General features: G+C 32.6%; 3 protein-coding genes across 3 annotated transcripts; 1 reads left to right on the top strand and 2 right to left on the bottom strand.

Moving 5' to 3' along the window:
• Nucleotides 1–720: 720 nt before the first annotated feature.
• Nucleotides 721–4,611, bottom strand: LOC145610061 (20 kDa chaperonin, chloroplastic-like). The gene is made up of 6 exons (XM_081665310.1): nucleotides 4,454–4,611; nucleotides 3,666–3,843; nucleotides 1,968–2,147; nucleotides 1,716–1,871; nucleotides 1,226–1,303; nucleotides 721–1,101 (listed from the first exon to the last, which is right to left on the bottom strand). Exons 2-6 carry the CDS (start codon nucleotides 3,837–3,839, stop codon nucleotides 925–927), a joined length of 765 nt encoding a protein of 254 aa, XP_081521436.1. The 5' UTR covers nucleotides 3,840–3,843; nucleotides 4,454–4,611; the 3' UTR covers nucleotides 721–924.
• Nucleotides 4,612–6,133: 1,522 nt separating this feature from the next.
• Nucleotides 6,134–10,303, bottom strand: LOC145612551 (beta-galactosidase 15-like). Its single transcript, XM_081667900.1, has 17 exons — nucleotides 10,142–10,303; nucleotides 9,856–10,064; nucleotides 9,661–9,727; nucleotides 9,480–9,572; nucleotides 9,178–9,321; nucleotides 8,984–9,072; nucleotides 8,751–8,856; nucleotides 8,576–8,663; nucleotides 8,346–8,464; nucleotides 8,090–8,251; nucleotides 7,798–7,994; nucleotides 7,587–7,693; nucleotides 7,367–7,476; nucleotides 7,045–7,272; nucleotides 6,707–6,921; nucleotides 6,338–6,614; nucleotides 6,134–6,244 (listed from the first exon to the last, which is right to left on the bottom strand). Exons 1-17 carry the CDS (start codon nucleotides 10,301–10,303, stop codon nucleotides 6,134–6,136), a joined length of 2,484 nt encoding a protein of 827 aa, XP_081524026.1.
• Nucleotides 10,304–13,280: 2,977 nt separating this feature from the next.
• LOC145610479 (F-box protein At3g07870-like) lies at nucleotides 13,281–14,471 on the top strand. Its single transcript, XM_081665809.1, has one exon. The coding sequence runs from the start codon at nucleotides 13,281–13,283 to the stop codon at nucleotides 14,469–14,471; it is 1,191 nt and encodes a 396-aa protein (XP_081521935.1).
• Nucleotides 14,472–15,394: the final 923 nt, after the last annotated feature.

The raw sequence follows: 15,394 nt of genomic DNA, 5'->3' as shown, positions 1-15,394 counted from the left end.
ATATAAAATAATTTATAGGTAATAACATAATTGAATTCGCATCACTAATCATTGTTATCTTATAATAAATCATTTTAAGTTTGTGAATTGATAGAAATTAAAATTTCTATATAATTGTGTTTTTTCAAATTATGTTTTATAACACTAATTATGTTATCATGAAAATGATGATATAATGCTTATACAAATAGTTGGAAGAATCATGATGTTCCTTGTAATTATATTAATCATATAAGATTGGATAATTGATAACTATATGGTTCTGCTTATTTAGTCGTAATTCGTAAAAGAGATTTTACTAAGTAAAATGGAAATGTGCTTTTGTATATAGAAAAAGATCTTACTAAAAAGTTACAATTGGCTTAATCATAGAGGAGAATTCAATTTAATTCCGAAAGCACAAACTCTTCAAATAGATCAACTTAAAATGCGTACTATTCACCTGATTTTTACTTCATTGATTTAACTGAACTAATATGATCTTATTAAAATTTATTCTTTAGTAATTTAAACTTAGGTTACCTTTATTAGAACTTAATTTTCCTAAACTAACCTTATCTGATTTCGCCAAATCGGCATACACTCATGTTTTTAAGTTTTTAACTGTATTTTACTACTACAGCATGTTCAACCTTATTTTCAATGAGTCCTCTCCCAATTGGCAAGTACGAATGTAGTTATAAACATGGCTAACTCTGTAAAGAAAATTGAGCCCCAATCTTCACATTCAGAACCCTTTCGTATTTCTATTGATTCTGTTTTTGGGTTCAAGAATACATAATTGAAGTGAAATGTGAAACTCAACAATCAAAATTGCAAGCATACTATATGGACACTTCATGATTCATAATTCATAATTATCCTGCAAGCTGCTACAAAAATCATTACCACCTAAACGTTCCTTTTACATATCGGGATCTGTGATTAAGATGAGAGCACAGCCATAACATCAGATGCCCGAAGCACTATGTAGTCAGAACCATCTTTGCCCTTGAACTCACTTCCTGCATACTTGGAATACATCACTGTGTTTCCTGGTGAAACTGACAATGGTTTTCTGTTTCCCTCCTCATCCAAGGGACCAGACCCAACAGAAATCACCTGTTCCACAACAACAACAAAAAAAAAATGTAAGCATTAAGAAAAAGGTGGGACTAACACCCTCACCCGACCACCCAAAAAGAAAGTAAGACAAACAAACACAAGTGAGATTGGAGATAATTACAGTGCCAACTGAGGGCTTCTCCTTTGATGCCTCGGTCAACAATAAACCTCCTGCAGTTTTCTCTTCAGCCTCAGCAACCTATAAGTTTAGGCACCGATAATTTTTAATAAAACACTCAGCTTGCATCAAGAGTAGGAGAATTATAAAGAAAAAATATGCATGCTCCATTCAATTAAATCTCATAAAGATTAGAAAAGAAGGAATATTTGAAAACATGTAAATCCAAGGATGATGGAGTCAAGCAATTACTTCATTCAAAATCCCTTTGGATTATCATATAGGCACAGACCAAAAGTAATAAACCCATTTTAACTCAACACATGCAATTCACCTGTATTGCTCGTACATCAAATTAAATGATTAAAAAAATAACATAACAAAACAAGGCAGGTGATAGTGAAAAGATAAATCACCCAAGGGGAGATTTCACATATAAGTACATTAAGTAGTACTTGTGTAAAAATTGATAATATGGTACTCAAACACTAACCTTAATGAGAACTCTCTCATTCAGAGGCTTAAGATCCTTTATTTCATCTGTCTCAAGAATGCCAATAATGTCGTCTTCCTTCAGTAGCAGATGGTTTGTCCCATTAAACTCCAGCTCAGTCCCTGCGTACTTGGAATATACTACCTGGGTACCAGTCTGCACCAAGTGAAGAAAACGGAAAAACATTTGTCACCAGCAAACAAAATGTATTAGCACCAAAAAACATTTGTTAAGTCAAATATGAGAAGTTACCTCGACACCGATTTCTACTTTGTTCTTCCCAATAGTCCTGCCCTCTCCAACAGCTACCACTTCGCCAGATTGGGGCTTAGTCACAGCCGTTGAGGGTAGCAATATTCCACCAGAGGTTTTCTCCTCTGCTTCTTTGATCTTGATCAACACTCTATCAGCCAGAGGCTTAATTTCGGTATACTGTTCAATTTAATCAACACAATGAGTAGATCAGTGATTTATCAAATTTAAGTAAAAAACTTGATTTTCATTGGGCATCAGCAATCTACACAATACTTATCTGTGTAACTACTAGACTATTATGTAGTATCCAAGAACAAAACTTGTACACCAAAAGTGCATGATCAATATTTATTTTATTTTTAATTATTAGCAGTATATTTTGAAAGAAAATAAATAAATAAATAAATAAATCAGCAGTTAAAATTCAACCTCAAATAACATGGAAGCCTTATTCAGTTATGCCAAGGAATGGGGGAAGTACAAACTTGACAGCAATTATTAACCTAATTCTAGCAAGTATAATTTTCCTTTATCATTTATAAACATAATCTGTACATAGTTTCAGCAAATAATGGTCTAAAATTAGATTTCAATTATTAAACACCAACAAAGATGTTTATAATTTAATAGACAAATATAACCATTTTTTGTTCAAAAAGAGAAAACTTTGTGGCCGAGAACATCAATAATGGATGGCATAACAAGAATCTCGTAAACTCTAATTAGTCCATATTTAGGTCACAAAAAGAGAAGTCAAGGCACCTCTTAATGCAGAGCAGTATATTATACAGCTGATCAGAGATTTACACAGAATAGACAATGAAAAAATATGTATCTTATAATTTCACACGAAACGAGCACCCAATAAATAGATGACTCCGAAAATTGTCAAATCTTAGTTGACAAAAATCTACAAACTACAATAGTTTAGAGACCTTAATACAACTCTTCAGTAAAAAAAGGAATGACAGGAAGGCTCTCCTCCTAAAACCTCACAATCAAACAGCTCTGTTTGGGGAATCACACTTGCAGCTCAACGATTAAAACATTAAAATCAAAGTTTACCAACACACCCTAATGCACAGCTAGAAGCCTAGAATCACATCAGCTTGCACCAACCTCATTGGAAAGAACAAATAATGAATACGTGTATATGGAAGCAACAGACTTTAAATATTACACTTCATCCTTGATTTCACAAAGTATCAAATGGAATACTTCATCTCCAATTATACTACCATCTAATGTATTCAACAATGTCGGACAATTAAACCAAACATTTCTACAGTTCATCATTGCCTCCACAAAACATTAAAGTGAATACAGAATACTTATTCCCCATGTAATCACCAGTTTAAGACATTCAAGCCAACAATTTCTAAACTTTATCATTGTTTCTACGAAGCATCAACTTGGCTACTTAATCCCAAGAATTCCTTCACCCAATGAAATCAACAATATAAACACTCAAGTGACTCAACCTATTCAGTTCAACATCATTGCTTGCTTGACAGCAACAAACAGCACATATAATCTACACACCATTATTAAATCATGCCACAATCACACCTAGAATCCTTAACAGGTAAATTTCAAATAACAGTCCAGCAATAATAAAAATTCTCGAACAACAAACGCATACAAAACTAATTACCAAATTATGAAAACCAGCCAAATCAAATGAAGCAAAAGTACCTTAGGGGCAACAACAGTGGCAGCTTTAACAACGAGAGGGCGGAAAGACCTCTGGCTAAGCCCTTGTCTCAACGGAACAAAAGCGGCAACTTTAAGTGATGAAGGCCTAAGCCGTTCAAAAGTGGGTAAACTCCTGCTTGAAACAGTTGCTGCTGTAAGCTGGGCTGCTGCCATTTTCCTGCTTCCATAATTTGAAATTAGCAACAAAAATCTCATAATTCCACTAACAATAATGAAGAGCATATACATTACAATACAATACAATCCACCATTCAATTTTACCCAAAAAAAAAAAATAAAAAAATACATAATAAATAAATAAATAATCCATTGAACCCCATTAGCAATAATATTCAGAAAAAATTGAAATTCAGCAAAAACACATCATCCCACTAGCAAAAAATTGAATAGGATTACTATACAGTATTACCCACAATTCTAAATTTAGCAAATAAAAATCCCATTAACCCACTAACAAAGATGGGTAACAAATACTTCGTACTTTGTAATAGAATAATACTACCCACAACATAAGATTGCCTAAAAATCCCATTAACCCATTAGCAAGAATGAGCAGATAAAATTGCAATTTAGCTCAAATAATACACATTAGTGAGCATATACTATACAATAATACCCAGAATTCAAAATTTGCTGATATAAAAATTCCCCATTTATCAATTAACAAGAACAGAAATTTATGCATATAGACAATAGTGCAACAATTTCTTCTAAGAGAAAAACAGATAATCAAACATGTAATTGCAATGTATTGAATGATTAATTACCTCTTTAATTGGTGAACAGAGATGTGGAAGAGCGAAGTGAGTGAGTTGAGAAGGAGAGAGAGTGTGAAAGATTAGATGATGGAAGGATAATGAATGAAACCCTAGAAGTTTCAAGGAGATTGTTTTGTTTTTATTTTTTAAAATTGGTTAAAGAAGAGAGTTCTAGAATTGTAACGTTGATGGGTGGGTGGGTGGGTGGGTGGGTTGATGGTTTGAATAGATGGGTCTTTGGATGGGCTTGCTTTTCTTGCCCAAATCTCAATTTTTATTGTTTATTTTCTTTTGCATACATTGGGGTATGGTTGTATGGGAGTATCATACATTCATACGCATGTAGTGAATGAGTCGGGTTTGGATGGGTTGTGGATGGATCAGTCACACACTCACACCGGATTCATGTAATATTTGGTCAGTGTTGGGTCAAATCAGATTGATTAGAGATTTTGAGTCACTTTATATTTGGGTGAAAAAAGATACGAAGTATATTTTTCTTAATTGAGGTTAGAACCGGTTCCAATTAATGTCATGTTAGGAAGTTAATCTCGGTTGGGTTTGAGCACCTGTTCTCATTGACTGAACTGAGCTGAACTGAACTGAACTGAACTGAACTTCAACATAAGAGAACATGCCCTGAGTCAACATCAATTTGGGAGTTTGGGACATGTTTTTTTAGGATTCGAATCAAATTTGGATATGTTGAGTATGAGTTCAGATTTCATGACCAAAGTACTTTGATTCTGGGTCAACTTTAAATTTAGATCAAATTCGATCGGGCGAGGATATGTGTAAATAAATTTAAAGTCGAAAAAAGCCTTGTATTCGAATCAAGGACGGAATCTAATTACAAATCAAATTCGGATTGGATAAGTCTTGGGTCTATGTCAACTTTAATAACGAAATTACAAGTTCACATAGGTTTTGCATAAGCTTGATTTTTTTATTATTTTTTTTTAGGGAAGCTTGATAAAATTAGGTTTGACTTTTGAGTTAAATATTACGAATAGTAGGATTTTTGATTTATTAAAAGAGTGAATGAAAAATTGATAAAAGTGAAATAAAAATTTTATTTAAGAACAAAGTGTTAAAAAGAAAAACGAAGACCTTTTTTTTTTTTTTTTTTTTTTATTAGAAGTAAGCACTTTTATTTCGGATAAAGCTAAGGGAGTAATTTATGAAAAATGGTTAGGCCTTTGATCAAATTTATCCTTTAGTTAGGCCTTTGATCTCATCCTATATTTTAAGATTTTTAACTCTTATCATAACTTTATCTTCCTAAAAAGGTACACCTTAGATTTATTTTATTTATTATTATTATTATTTTTTTCACATATGTTCCTCATTGGAAGCTAAGAAAAAGATTGCCTGCATTGTAAAGGGTGATTCAACAACACTTGTTATTTTGAGTGAAACTCTAATACAAGGAGCGAATATGTAATTGCTTGTACTCAAGGGTATAGGAAAGCATCGTAAATATAACAAATCGAGAAATTAACGAAAATAAGCTTGATCATCATGTTAAATAAAAGACAATAACATTCTATAAATATCCCGCTAATATCTATAATAACAATAATGGAAGTAAATACTATGGTTTATAACTTCATACTTATAACTGCTTAAAGAATAATTCGTAACTCCTATAATTCTATAAACCTAAAAATAATTGGCAAAAAACTATAATTAACAAACGAGCTCCACGGCAAGTCTCTTGGTTTTGTCTCCACAACTTGAAGCCGCACCAAAAATCTTCTCCGAAACATCCACTAGACAAAACTCTTTGCCAACACAAGCCTACCAAAGATAAAAACCGAATTTAGAACTCGCAAAATAATTAAAAATAATAAATATTCGTATTATGATATGTAACCAATATAATATTTATACCTTAGTAAGGATGCTCTTAGCATCATTAGCACCTTCACAAGAACCTTTCTCAAAAGAGCCACAAACTCCTTGAGGTGCACCAAAACTAGCGAATTTTATACCAGAAATCGGCCTGCCTTCACACGACAAGGGTAGTAAATTTCCCTCGTATGCATTCGCGCAAGCTCCTCCTGCTCGGACAGTCTTGAAGTTAACTCCTGTTGGGTTCCCTCCGAGTTCCTCGAATAGAACAAGGGTGTTCACGTCATCCCTTAGGAAAGACCGTGGTACATGGTACCTAAATGTATGTAACAAAACAATTATTATAGAGTTTGACATAATGAACGTATGTACATAAGTGGTATACTAGTTAAAAAGACGCGAATTTACTCTGTTTGGATGGGTTTTCCACAATTGGTGAGGCACTTGTTGTTATCATATTCACCGCGGTAGTCACAAGGTTTAAGTGTACACCCGTCATTATCCGATACATAGCTAGGCCAGTACCGTCCAATGCTCAATCCGTTCACCCAAGCTTCTCCCTTGCCCATGCCACTTAAGTCCACCACGACGGGGTCTGTTCCCAATGGTGGCTTGAATGTCATCTAATTAAAATACAATCATCGATCACAATTAGTTATATTTAACATGACAAGCTACGTACATGTAACAATAATAATTAGAATAAATAAAACGAACTAATTAATTAAGTTGCGCGTGTTATTTACCTTGTACCATATCATTCGAGTGTTAATGGGCATGCCATGGCTAGTCCTCCACTTATTGACATAGAGTGATTTTTCGCTATAGAGATGATCATGGTCGAGGCCTTCCAAACCAGTGTGGTATGTCCAAGCATGATTCGATAAGTCCTTGAGCACGGCCCCTTGCTTTCCGACTAGCTTCACTGGACCGGTTATTCCGACTGGTGTCATGTCATAGAATGAACCATAGTTCTACAAGCAATAGATTTACAACTTTAGGTTTAATTTACATGTAACAATCTGTATATATTTGCAATTTTGTATGCTAATAAAATGTGTACTATACCTTTAGTCCAACTGTGGCACTAAGGAGGGCAATTATGTTCTTCCCACTTCTCAATTTGACATTCTTCTCAAAAGTGTAGACGTAGGCAGAAGTGTTAACATATTCGTATCCTACACAAAAATAAAATAAATAAATAATTAGATTGTGTTACATAGTTAAATCGGCTAAAAATCAAGTGAATATAATATAGTCATGTAACGAAATTAGTATCGACTTTTACCAAGTTCGTGGCCATTAACATAAACATGTAGAACATGGGCACTTGAATTGATGTTAAGCTTCACGTCGTCATTGCTCAAAAGTGGATCATTTTTCTCAAGGTGGAAACTAATTAATCACAATTCGAACCACAAAAGCATAAATTAGTTCCAATATATATCAATAGATCTAGATAATATCACAACGAAATTTAAATTTTGTACAATACTTACGTGGTAATGTACCACAAGTAGTCACTGGAGTCGTTAGTAACAGCCTTTTGTTCAAGGAGAACATCCCTAGCAAAGTCACCTTTACCGCCTTTGGCAAACTTACCAATTCTTTCACGGGTCCAACTCCAAGTAAGAGCACTTGGTTCTTTTTCGGCTCCATTAGGTATCTTTACCACGATGTTAGTTTGTGTATTCACCTATAATCAATCAAATTATAATGATGTCAACTAAATTGACCTAATACTTATAAATTTCGCGCTATATGTGAATGTGCACGAAAGTAAAGCCTCACCTTAGCGGTATTGTACACTTCATTCTTGCAATCGGGAAGGATACTAACGGACCAAGCAGGAATGGTTAAGTTTTTGCCATTGTATGTTATTGTTGCATCATTGGATGTGTTATCGTTGTTAATAAAACAACTCGAGATCACACTAGTCTTGTAAGTTGTCACCTAAACATGTTAAAATTACAATATAGTTAAATATATACGTCTAATTTCTAATGCAATTCACATTAATAAACTTTAGGTTTAATTATTTGTGTACCGTAACATTGTTGCCCAAATCAGTTTTGGTAATATCTCCATAAGTGAGAACTTTTTCAATCGAGTGCAACACTGCATGAAGCTGCTTGAGATGGCCCCACTTAGGTTGGTTCAAATTTCCTACATTATAAATCATACAAACACATAAATTTGTTCTTCAATTGATTTCTTCGAATTACTAGACATGTATTAATGTATTATACATGTTGTTAATGAATTAGGGTTAGATACCGTATTCATCGAGGGGTGCATCGTAGTCGTAGCTTGTAGTGATGTACGGACCACCGGTAGTTCTTCCAAAGTTTGTTCCACCATGGTACTAAAATTAAAATCACAAGTTAGCTATATCTATATATGATAACAATTCAATTAATTTTCTAGCACGTACGAGAACTCGTTTATTTACCATGTAGTAATTTTGTACAGTGCCTCCTGTTTGGAAGAACCGTGCAACTGCATAGGCAACATCTTCAGCAGTCCTGTGTGGAAGTTGACCGCCCCAATTTTTGAACCTATAATTTCACGTTAAATTAACATTAACATATAATTCATATTTTATTTTTGAACATTATTTAGTATAGTATGATACATAATTAAATATTATATTATACGGAGTAATAAGTTATATAATCAACTAACCAGCCGGTCCAATTTTCGGTCCAGATCTTGGGACTGTTGGGATTGTTTGGAGTGAAATCGTGACAATACCATCCATTGCAAGTATTAATCTGATTTTAGTGAAATAAATGTAATGTAATTATGAAATAAGATGCTAATCATTAAATTAAATTGGAAATAATAAATTGTTGATTTGCTAAGATTTTATGATGTACCATTGGTTGGGGTGCGTCACTTTGTTGGCACATAATCCATGGGACTCCAACGTTTTGAGCTACGGCCATCTTTGCACACCAATTGATGTATCTTTTTCCGGCATCTCCATAAGGACCCATAATATTTCCGTATTCATTCTCAATCTATTGTCATTAGAAGAGAAATAAAACAATTACAATTCTTTACCATATACTTCGTAATACAATTTACAAATTCTTATATTAGACAGTATAAGAAGGATAATAATTGTGACCATATTTTATTTTTGAATAAATTCGGGTTAGTCCATAGATGAACGAACCTGGGTTAGGATAATCGGGCCACCTTCAGGGGCTAAAAGGTTCTCCTTTTTTACCATATCAACTATCAATGTTGTGAAATTTTGCATTTCATCCTGTTACAATTTATAATAATTTTAGCCAAACAAAAGAATATTTATATGTCTATAAAAGAATATGATAAATTGGCTAATTAATATTTACCATAAACACTTTGTTATCAGTTCGAAGCTGGATCCCAGGCAAGTTGTGCAACCATACGGGAAACCCTCTATTCAAAACAAGACAAGTAACATATATTAAAGTCGCAATTATTAAAATTTAGTTGTCGCATTACTAGTTCTAATAGCAAAATCAATGTCTATACATGCTAATATTATATACAGAATATGTGTATACCCGTAATTCCATTCAGCACAAGCGTATGGACCGATACGGAGAATAGCATAGAGTCCAGCCTCTTTAATGGTCTTTAGAAACCTTATAAGGTCGTTTCTGCCAGTGAAATCGTACTGCCTTCGAACTGGTTCATGTGCATTCCAAAACACGTATGTTTCGATGGCATCAAGGCCTCCCTCTTTTGCTTTTCTGATTAGATCCGGCCACATCTATCAAAAAAAAAAAAAAATCATTAATAAATTCGTCGTAACATAGTTTTATGAACAAAAAATATTTGTATATATACCTCAGGAGTACTTCGAGGGTAATGGATTGACCCCGAGAGTATAATCCTACGCTCTCCATTAATGAGAAGAGCGCGGCCATCATGGGAAACAGCCGTACCTAATGCTAAAGGTGTAACACTAAAAATCGTGAGAATGGCGAAGAGAAGAGAAATCGTCGTCATCTTTTTCTTTGATGACAAAAGACACGTAAAATTGATGATTGAATGATGAAGGATGAGAAATTTTGAGCTAATATTTATAGGCAATTAGATATCATATGATATCTTTTTTATAAATATTATCCTTAATATCTATCCACTTTTATTAGCATATAAACCTGGATAATTTATCCTACTAGATAACACATCAACATAAAATTCAATTTTGCCTGTCACTTTATCCTGTAATTTGGTAATTATATTACCTAATCTATAATTTCTATCGAGTTTATATATTCTCTATATTAAACGTTTCCTTAGCTAGATAAACTAATTAAAGGGTAAGATTTTGAAATAAAGGGTAGCTATAATATACTTCGTATATTTTTTTTATTTTTTATTTTTTTTTTTTTTTTGAGGAAATACTTCATATATCTCTTTGTGTGTATTTAATTATAACTTGGTTTCTTGTAAAAGATAAATATTTTTTTTTATTATCCTAATTGAATTAATAAAAAATTTCTTTACTAGATAAATTTATAAAAAAAAGTTTGTTTTTAATAGATAAAGTTAAAAATATGTTTGTAACTTTGGAAGTTAGGAATTTAAAGTTAATTTAAAATTAAAATTTTAAAATATATTACAAACAAATTGGAAGATGTCCCGCCAACATTTACCAACCAAAAGATATATTTTTTAAAAAAATAATAAATAAATAAAATCTCTCTTAAATTAATTCTTCAAAATCCCTACTCCGTATTATTTTATCTTTTAGGGCTTTGAGAGGGTTGCATCATATCGGGAATATGACTTGTAATCGTATTAGAAGTTTAGAACTACGTTAGTTTCCATGAGTGTTGTACTAATTATGAGTTCCAGTATAGATGGGAAATTAAACGTCTTAGATATATAAAATTTCCCAGGCTATACGACTCTCCTAATATGTTTGTACAAATCAAAAGCTGTATTCCCTCCGTCCCTAAATTACATTCCTCATTTTTATTTTTAGTAAGTTTTTTTTTTCTCAAATATCCCAAATCAACTATCTGTTTCTATAATATATTTAATGCTTTCTCACTCTTACTATTCCAATATCACTCTTATTTTCTCTCTCCATAGTTTTTTCTCAAGTTTGTACTTCCCATAACTAACCTAATGAATATAATTGGTTTTTAATTTTCAATTATAAGCATGTTATTGGTCCTTTTTTTCTCCAAAGGATTGATGACATGGCATCATTAATCATAAATCTATCTTTATTTTACTTAAAGACATCATTCAAGTTTTGTATTTCTCATTGAAATATTTCATTATTGTTATTTGTCTTATTCTTTCCTCCTTAATTCTCGTGTAATGTTACAAACACGAATGTAATTCGGGGACGGAGGGAATATTAATTATGTTAATTTTATTTCTATGTTCAATTTTTCTTTTGAGGACTTTTTAAATTTGGCCCATTTTAAAAGTTCTAAAATCCATAATTGTTACTAAGGATGGCAATGGGTCTTGGACCCGACCCAGACCCGGTTGGACCCGATCCATATTTTAGGGTCTGGGTCCTTAAATTTTAGACCCGATGGGTTTGGATCGGATCTGGGTCTAAGCTTAATGGGTTGGGTCTGCGTCCGAGTCCAAAAATTGTAGACCCAGACCCGACCCAGATCCGACCCATGGACCCATTTATAATTTTTTATAAATACTAAATATATATCAGTTATAATATAATTATAAAAAAATCACTTAATATACGATGTAATTAGAGGTTGAGAAGATAGACTTTAGTGAAAGTGAGCAATAAAACAACAAGCAACCAAGAAATTAAGTTTTTGTGGAGTACGATTTTTTTTTTCTTACATTGTCTTAACTTTTTAATGAACAAATTATTTGTGTGTCAAGAATATGAACAAGTTTTTTTTTTTGTTAAATGCGTTTTTTATAATTTTGACGTAGTATATTTATAAATTTATAATATAGATAAAAAATTATAAAAAAATCAATAAAATCATAGTTGGACCCGTTTTAGACCCGAGACCCGCAAGACCCGATAGATCTGGGTCTGGGTTTGATTTTTTTAGACCCAGTGGATCTGGATCCACCTCTAAAATTCCGGGTCTGGGTCTCAGTGGACCCGACCCATTGCCATCCCTAATTGTTACCTAAAATATATCATAGAGATTCGTTTATTGTTACCTAAAATTTACGGGATTTGTAAAAAAAATTAGAGAAATAAAGTACTATCTCATTACAGGTTATGTGCAACGATTTGACATAAAGCAGAGAGAGAAAATGTATAACCGTTGCACATAACCTGTAACGAAGGTAGTATTAAAAATACATGAAAAATAAAATTTTACATAAGGAATCTAATTTTGCATAAATATTGTTATAAATTGATGGGTATTTTAATGCAAATGGGTCGATCATTTTGAGGTTAAAATTAGGCCAGGTCGAAGTTTTGGAGACAGAGGGAGTAGTAAATTAGCGGTTTATTAATACATAGACTTACATTAAAATAGTGGTTTGTTATAAACTTATACGAGTAACTAGGTTAGTTCCCGTGCCACGCACGGTAATCTTCAATAACCATTATTAAATTATTTACATAATTAGTTTTTATAAACAAAGAAAATTCTAAATATATAGTTGCCAAATTTGAGCAAAATAAAAGGTTATAAAAGATATGTAAAATATTAAATGATGAAGAAAATGAGAAAAATTATGTTAAGAAATTTTTTTATAGCCATTTATATATTTATGTTAAAGATATGTAAAACCCTTTTTATTTTAAGTAACTAAATTATAAAAGGTTAAGGAATTGTTTTTATATAAATAAGATTTTTTACTTTAATTGAATTTTATTTTATTAAAAAAAAAAACTATGTCATTAGGTGTGTCTTTTAGTATATATTATTGATTGATTATTGATAACTGTGTAAAAAAAAAAATATACGAGTAATAACATATACAAAAAAAAAAACAAGATTCAGAATTCAAATCTCTGATGTTAGGATCATCATCATCATCATCAAATTCTGGAGTTGCAAAAGTATCAGATCTACCATGTAGCATATTGATCAACATCTTGGGAAGATTACCCTTAAAAACGGTAATCGATTGCAAGTTTGTCTGCAAATCATGGCAATCTTTAATCTCGGATTCTTATTTCTCCAAAATATATTCTCATCATATGCCAACAACTCTGTTCCTTCGAGTTCAAGGAAAGTTATCTTCGCTGCAAACACTAGATGAAATTTCTGTGATCGACAAGAAAAGTTGTGGCATTGTTAAGATGCGGCTTACACCGGATTCTCGTAATCATGTGGTTAATCTTCGCAATTTGAACATTCAACTCGTAAATGGGTGTAACGGGTTGATCGGTTTGAGAGAGGTAAATACTCAAGAGCTGAGATGGGTTTGGAACCCGATCATGCGTCAGGTTATTATAGTCCCGAAACCCGCCACCACCTTGTTATCATCTGCTGTGGTGGCGGGTTTCGGGCTCTGCGGGCGTACCAATAGGTACAAAGTGCTCCGCATCTTTCATAAAAAAGGAGACCCGCCGTCGAAACGGCGGGTCGAAATTTATGCTATTGGGGTAGGGAATAAATGGAGAGAAATTGGGGATGCCCCTTTTCCTATCCCTTCAACAATTCCTGGCTTTTACATCAATAATACACTTCATTGGAATTTGGACAAATTTAATCAAAAAAATGATGTTAATGCTAACAATAATAATAGTCTAATTTGTGGATTTGACTTTGTAGAGGAGAATTTCAAGGTGATTAAAGCACCACCAATATTTTCATTACACAAGAAAAACAAGTATTATTGGTCAAATTTGGGGATCATAGGCAACTGCCTTTCGATATGTGCGACTGATGCTAAGGCATTTAGGCCGGATATCCAAGTTTGGGTGATGGAGGAATACGGCGTGCCGGAATCATGGGGTCTAAGGCTGTCGATTCAGGACTTTGATATCCAATGGTGGAACCCGTATCGGAGTATTCAAGTGATCAATATACTTGACAATGATGAGATACTAATACTGTGTGCACATCGCTTCTTGAAAGCTTATAGTCTCCGGGAGAGGCGGTTTCGGACAGTGGAGATTTTCGACTTTCCGGTCATTGCTCATGTGCCTAGCTTTGTCTCCTTGGAGGATGTCTTGAGTGAGCACCATGGGACTAGATAATTGAAATGAATGTGAGATGTTTATAGGAAAAAAAAAAATAGTTATACCTTTGTTTTTAACTAGTTATTGGTCAGTAAAAAAAAAAAAAAAAAAAAAAAAAAAAAAAAAATTGGTCGGGCGAAGTCCTGAATCATTATACATTAGATGAAACACGTGTGATACACGGTTAGTTTGTATTTTTTAAAATATAATTTTTTTTTTGTATTTTTGTGCTAAAATTTACTTCGTATTATATATTTAGATAAAATTCCTAATATCAAAGGATAATATTTTATACTCCCTCCGTCCCAAAAAAGAACACCCATTTGAGTTGATTACGCGAGTATTAAGGAAGTTAAGTAAAAAGAAGTAAAAGTATATTGGAACGATAAATTTACATGGGGTTTGTAAAAAAATAGAGAGAGAAAGTGATAAAATAACATGGAAAAACAAATTTTTATATGGGGAAGCTAATTTTGCACAAATATTGTAGCAAATTGGTGGGTGTTTTAATGCAAATGGGCCATTCTTTTTGGGACAAAGTTTTGGCCAAATGAGTCGTTCTTTTTGGGATAGAGGGAGTATTTAATTAGTTTAAGCTTTAAATTTCATTCGCCAATTTTGCTTACGTGGCATTTGAATTATTTAATTGGAAAAGAAAATAATAATCTTTTATTTGATTGGCTGCAACTAAAATTTATAATCCTATATGGCGCGCTAAGAAAGAGAAATCCTGCAAAGCTCTCTAAAAACTCGGGAAAAAAAATCCCCTTTATATATATACTAGTTTTGTGCCCGTGCGATGCCCGGGTTTATTAAATTTTAAGATAAATTTTTAATCTTTGTAAAATTTTTAAATATATCATTGATACAAAATTAGTTAGCTATTGATTAAAATTTTTTAAACAATTTGCTATTTAGTAGGCATGTAATGACTAAAAATA

This window comes from Chenopodium album, chromosome 24, assembly GCF_948465745.1.
Source record: "Chenopodium album chromosome 24, dcCheAlbu1.1, whole genome shotgun sequence".
Taxonomy (NCBI): Eukaryota; Viridiplantae; Streptophyta; class Magnoliopsida; order Caryophyllales; family Amaranthaceae; genus Chenopodium; species Chenopodium album.
The sequence above is the reverse complement of the archived record's forward strand: the minus strand, read 5'-3'. Positions and strand labels throughout refer to the sequence as shown.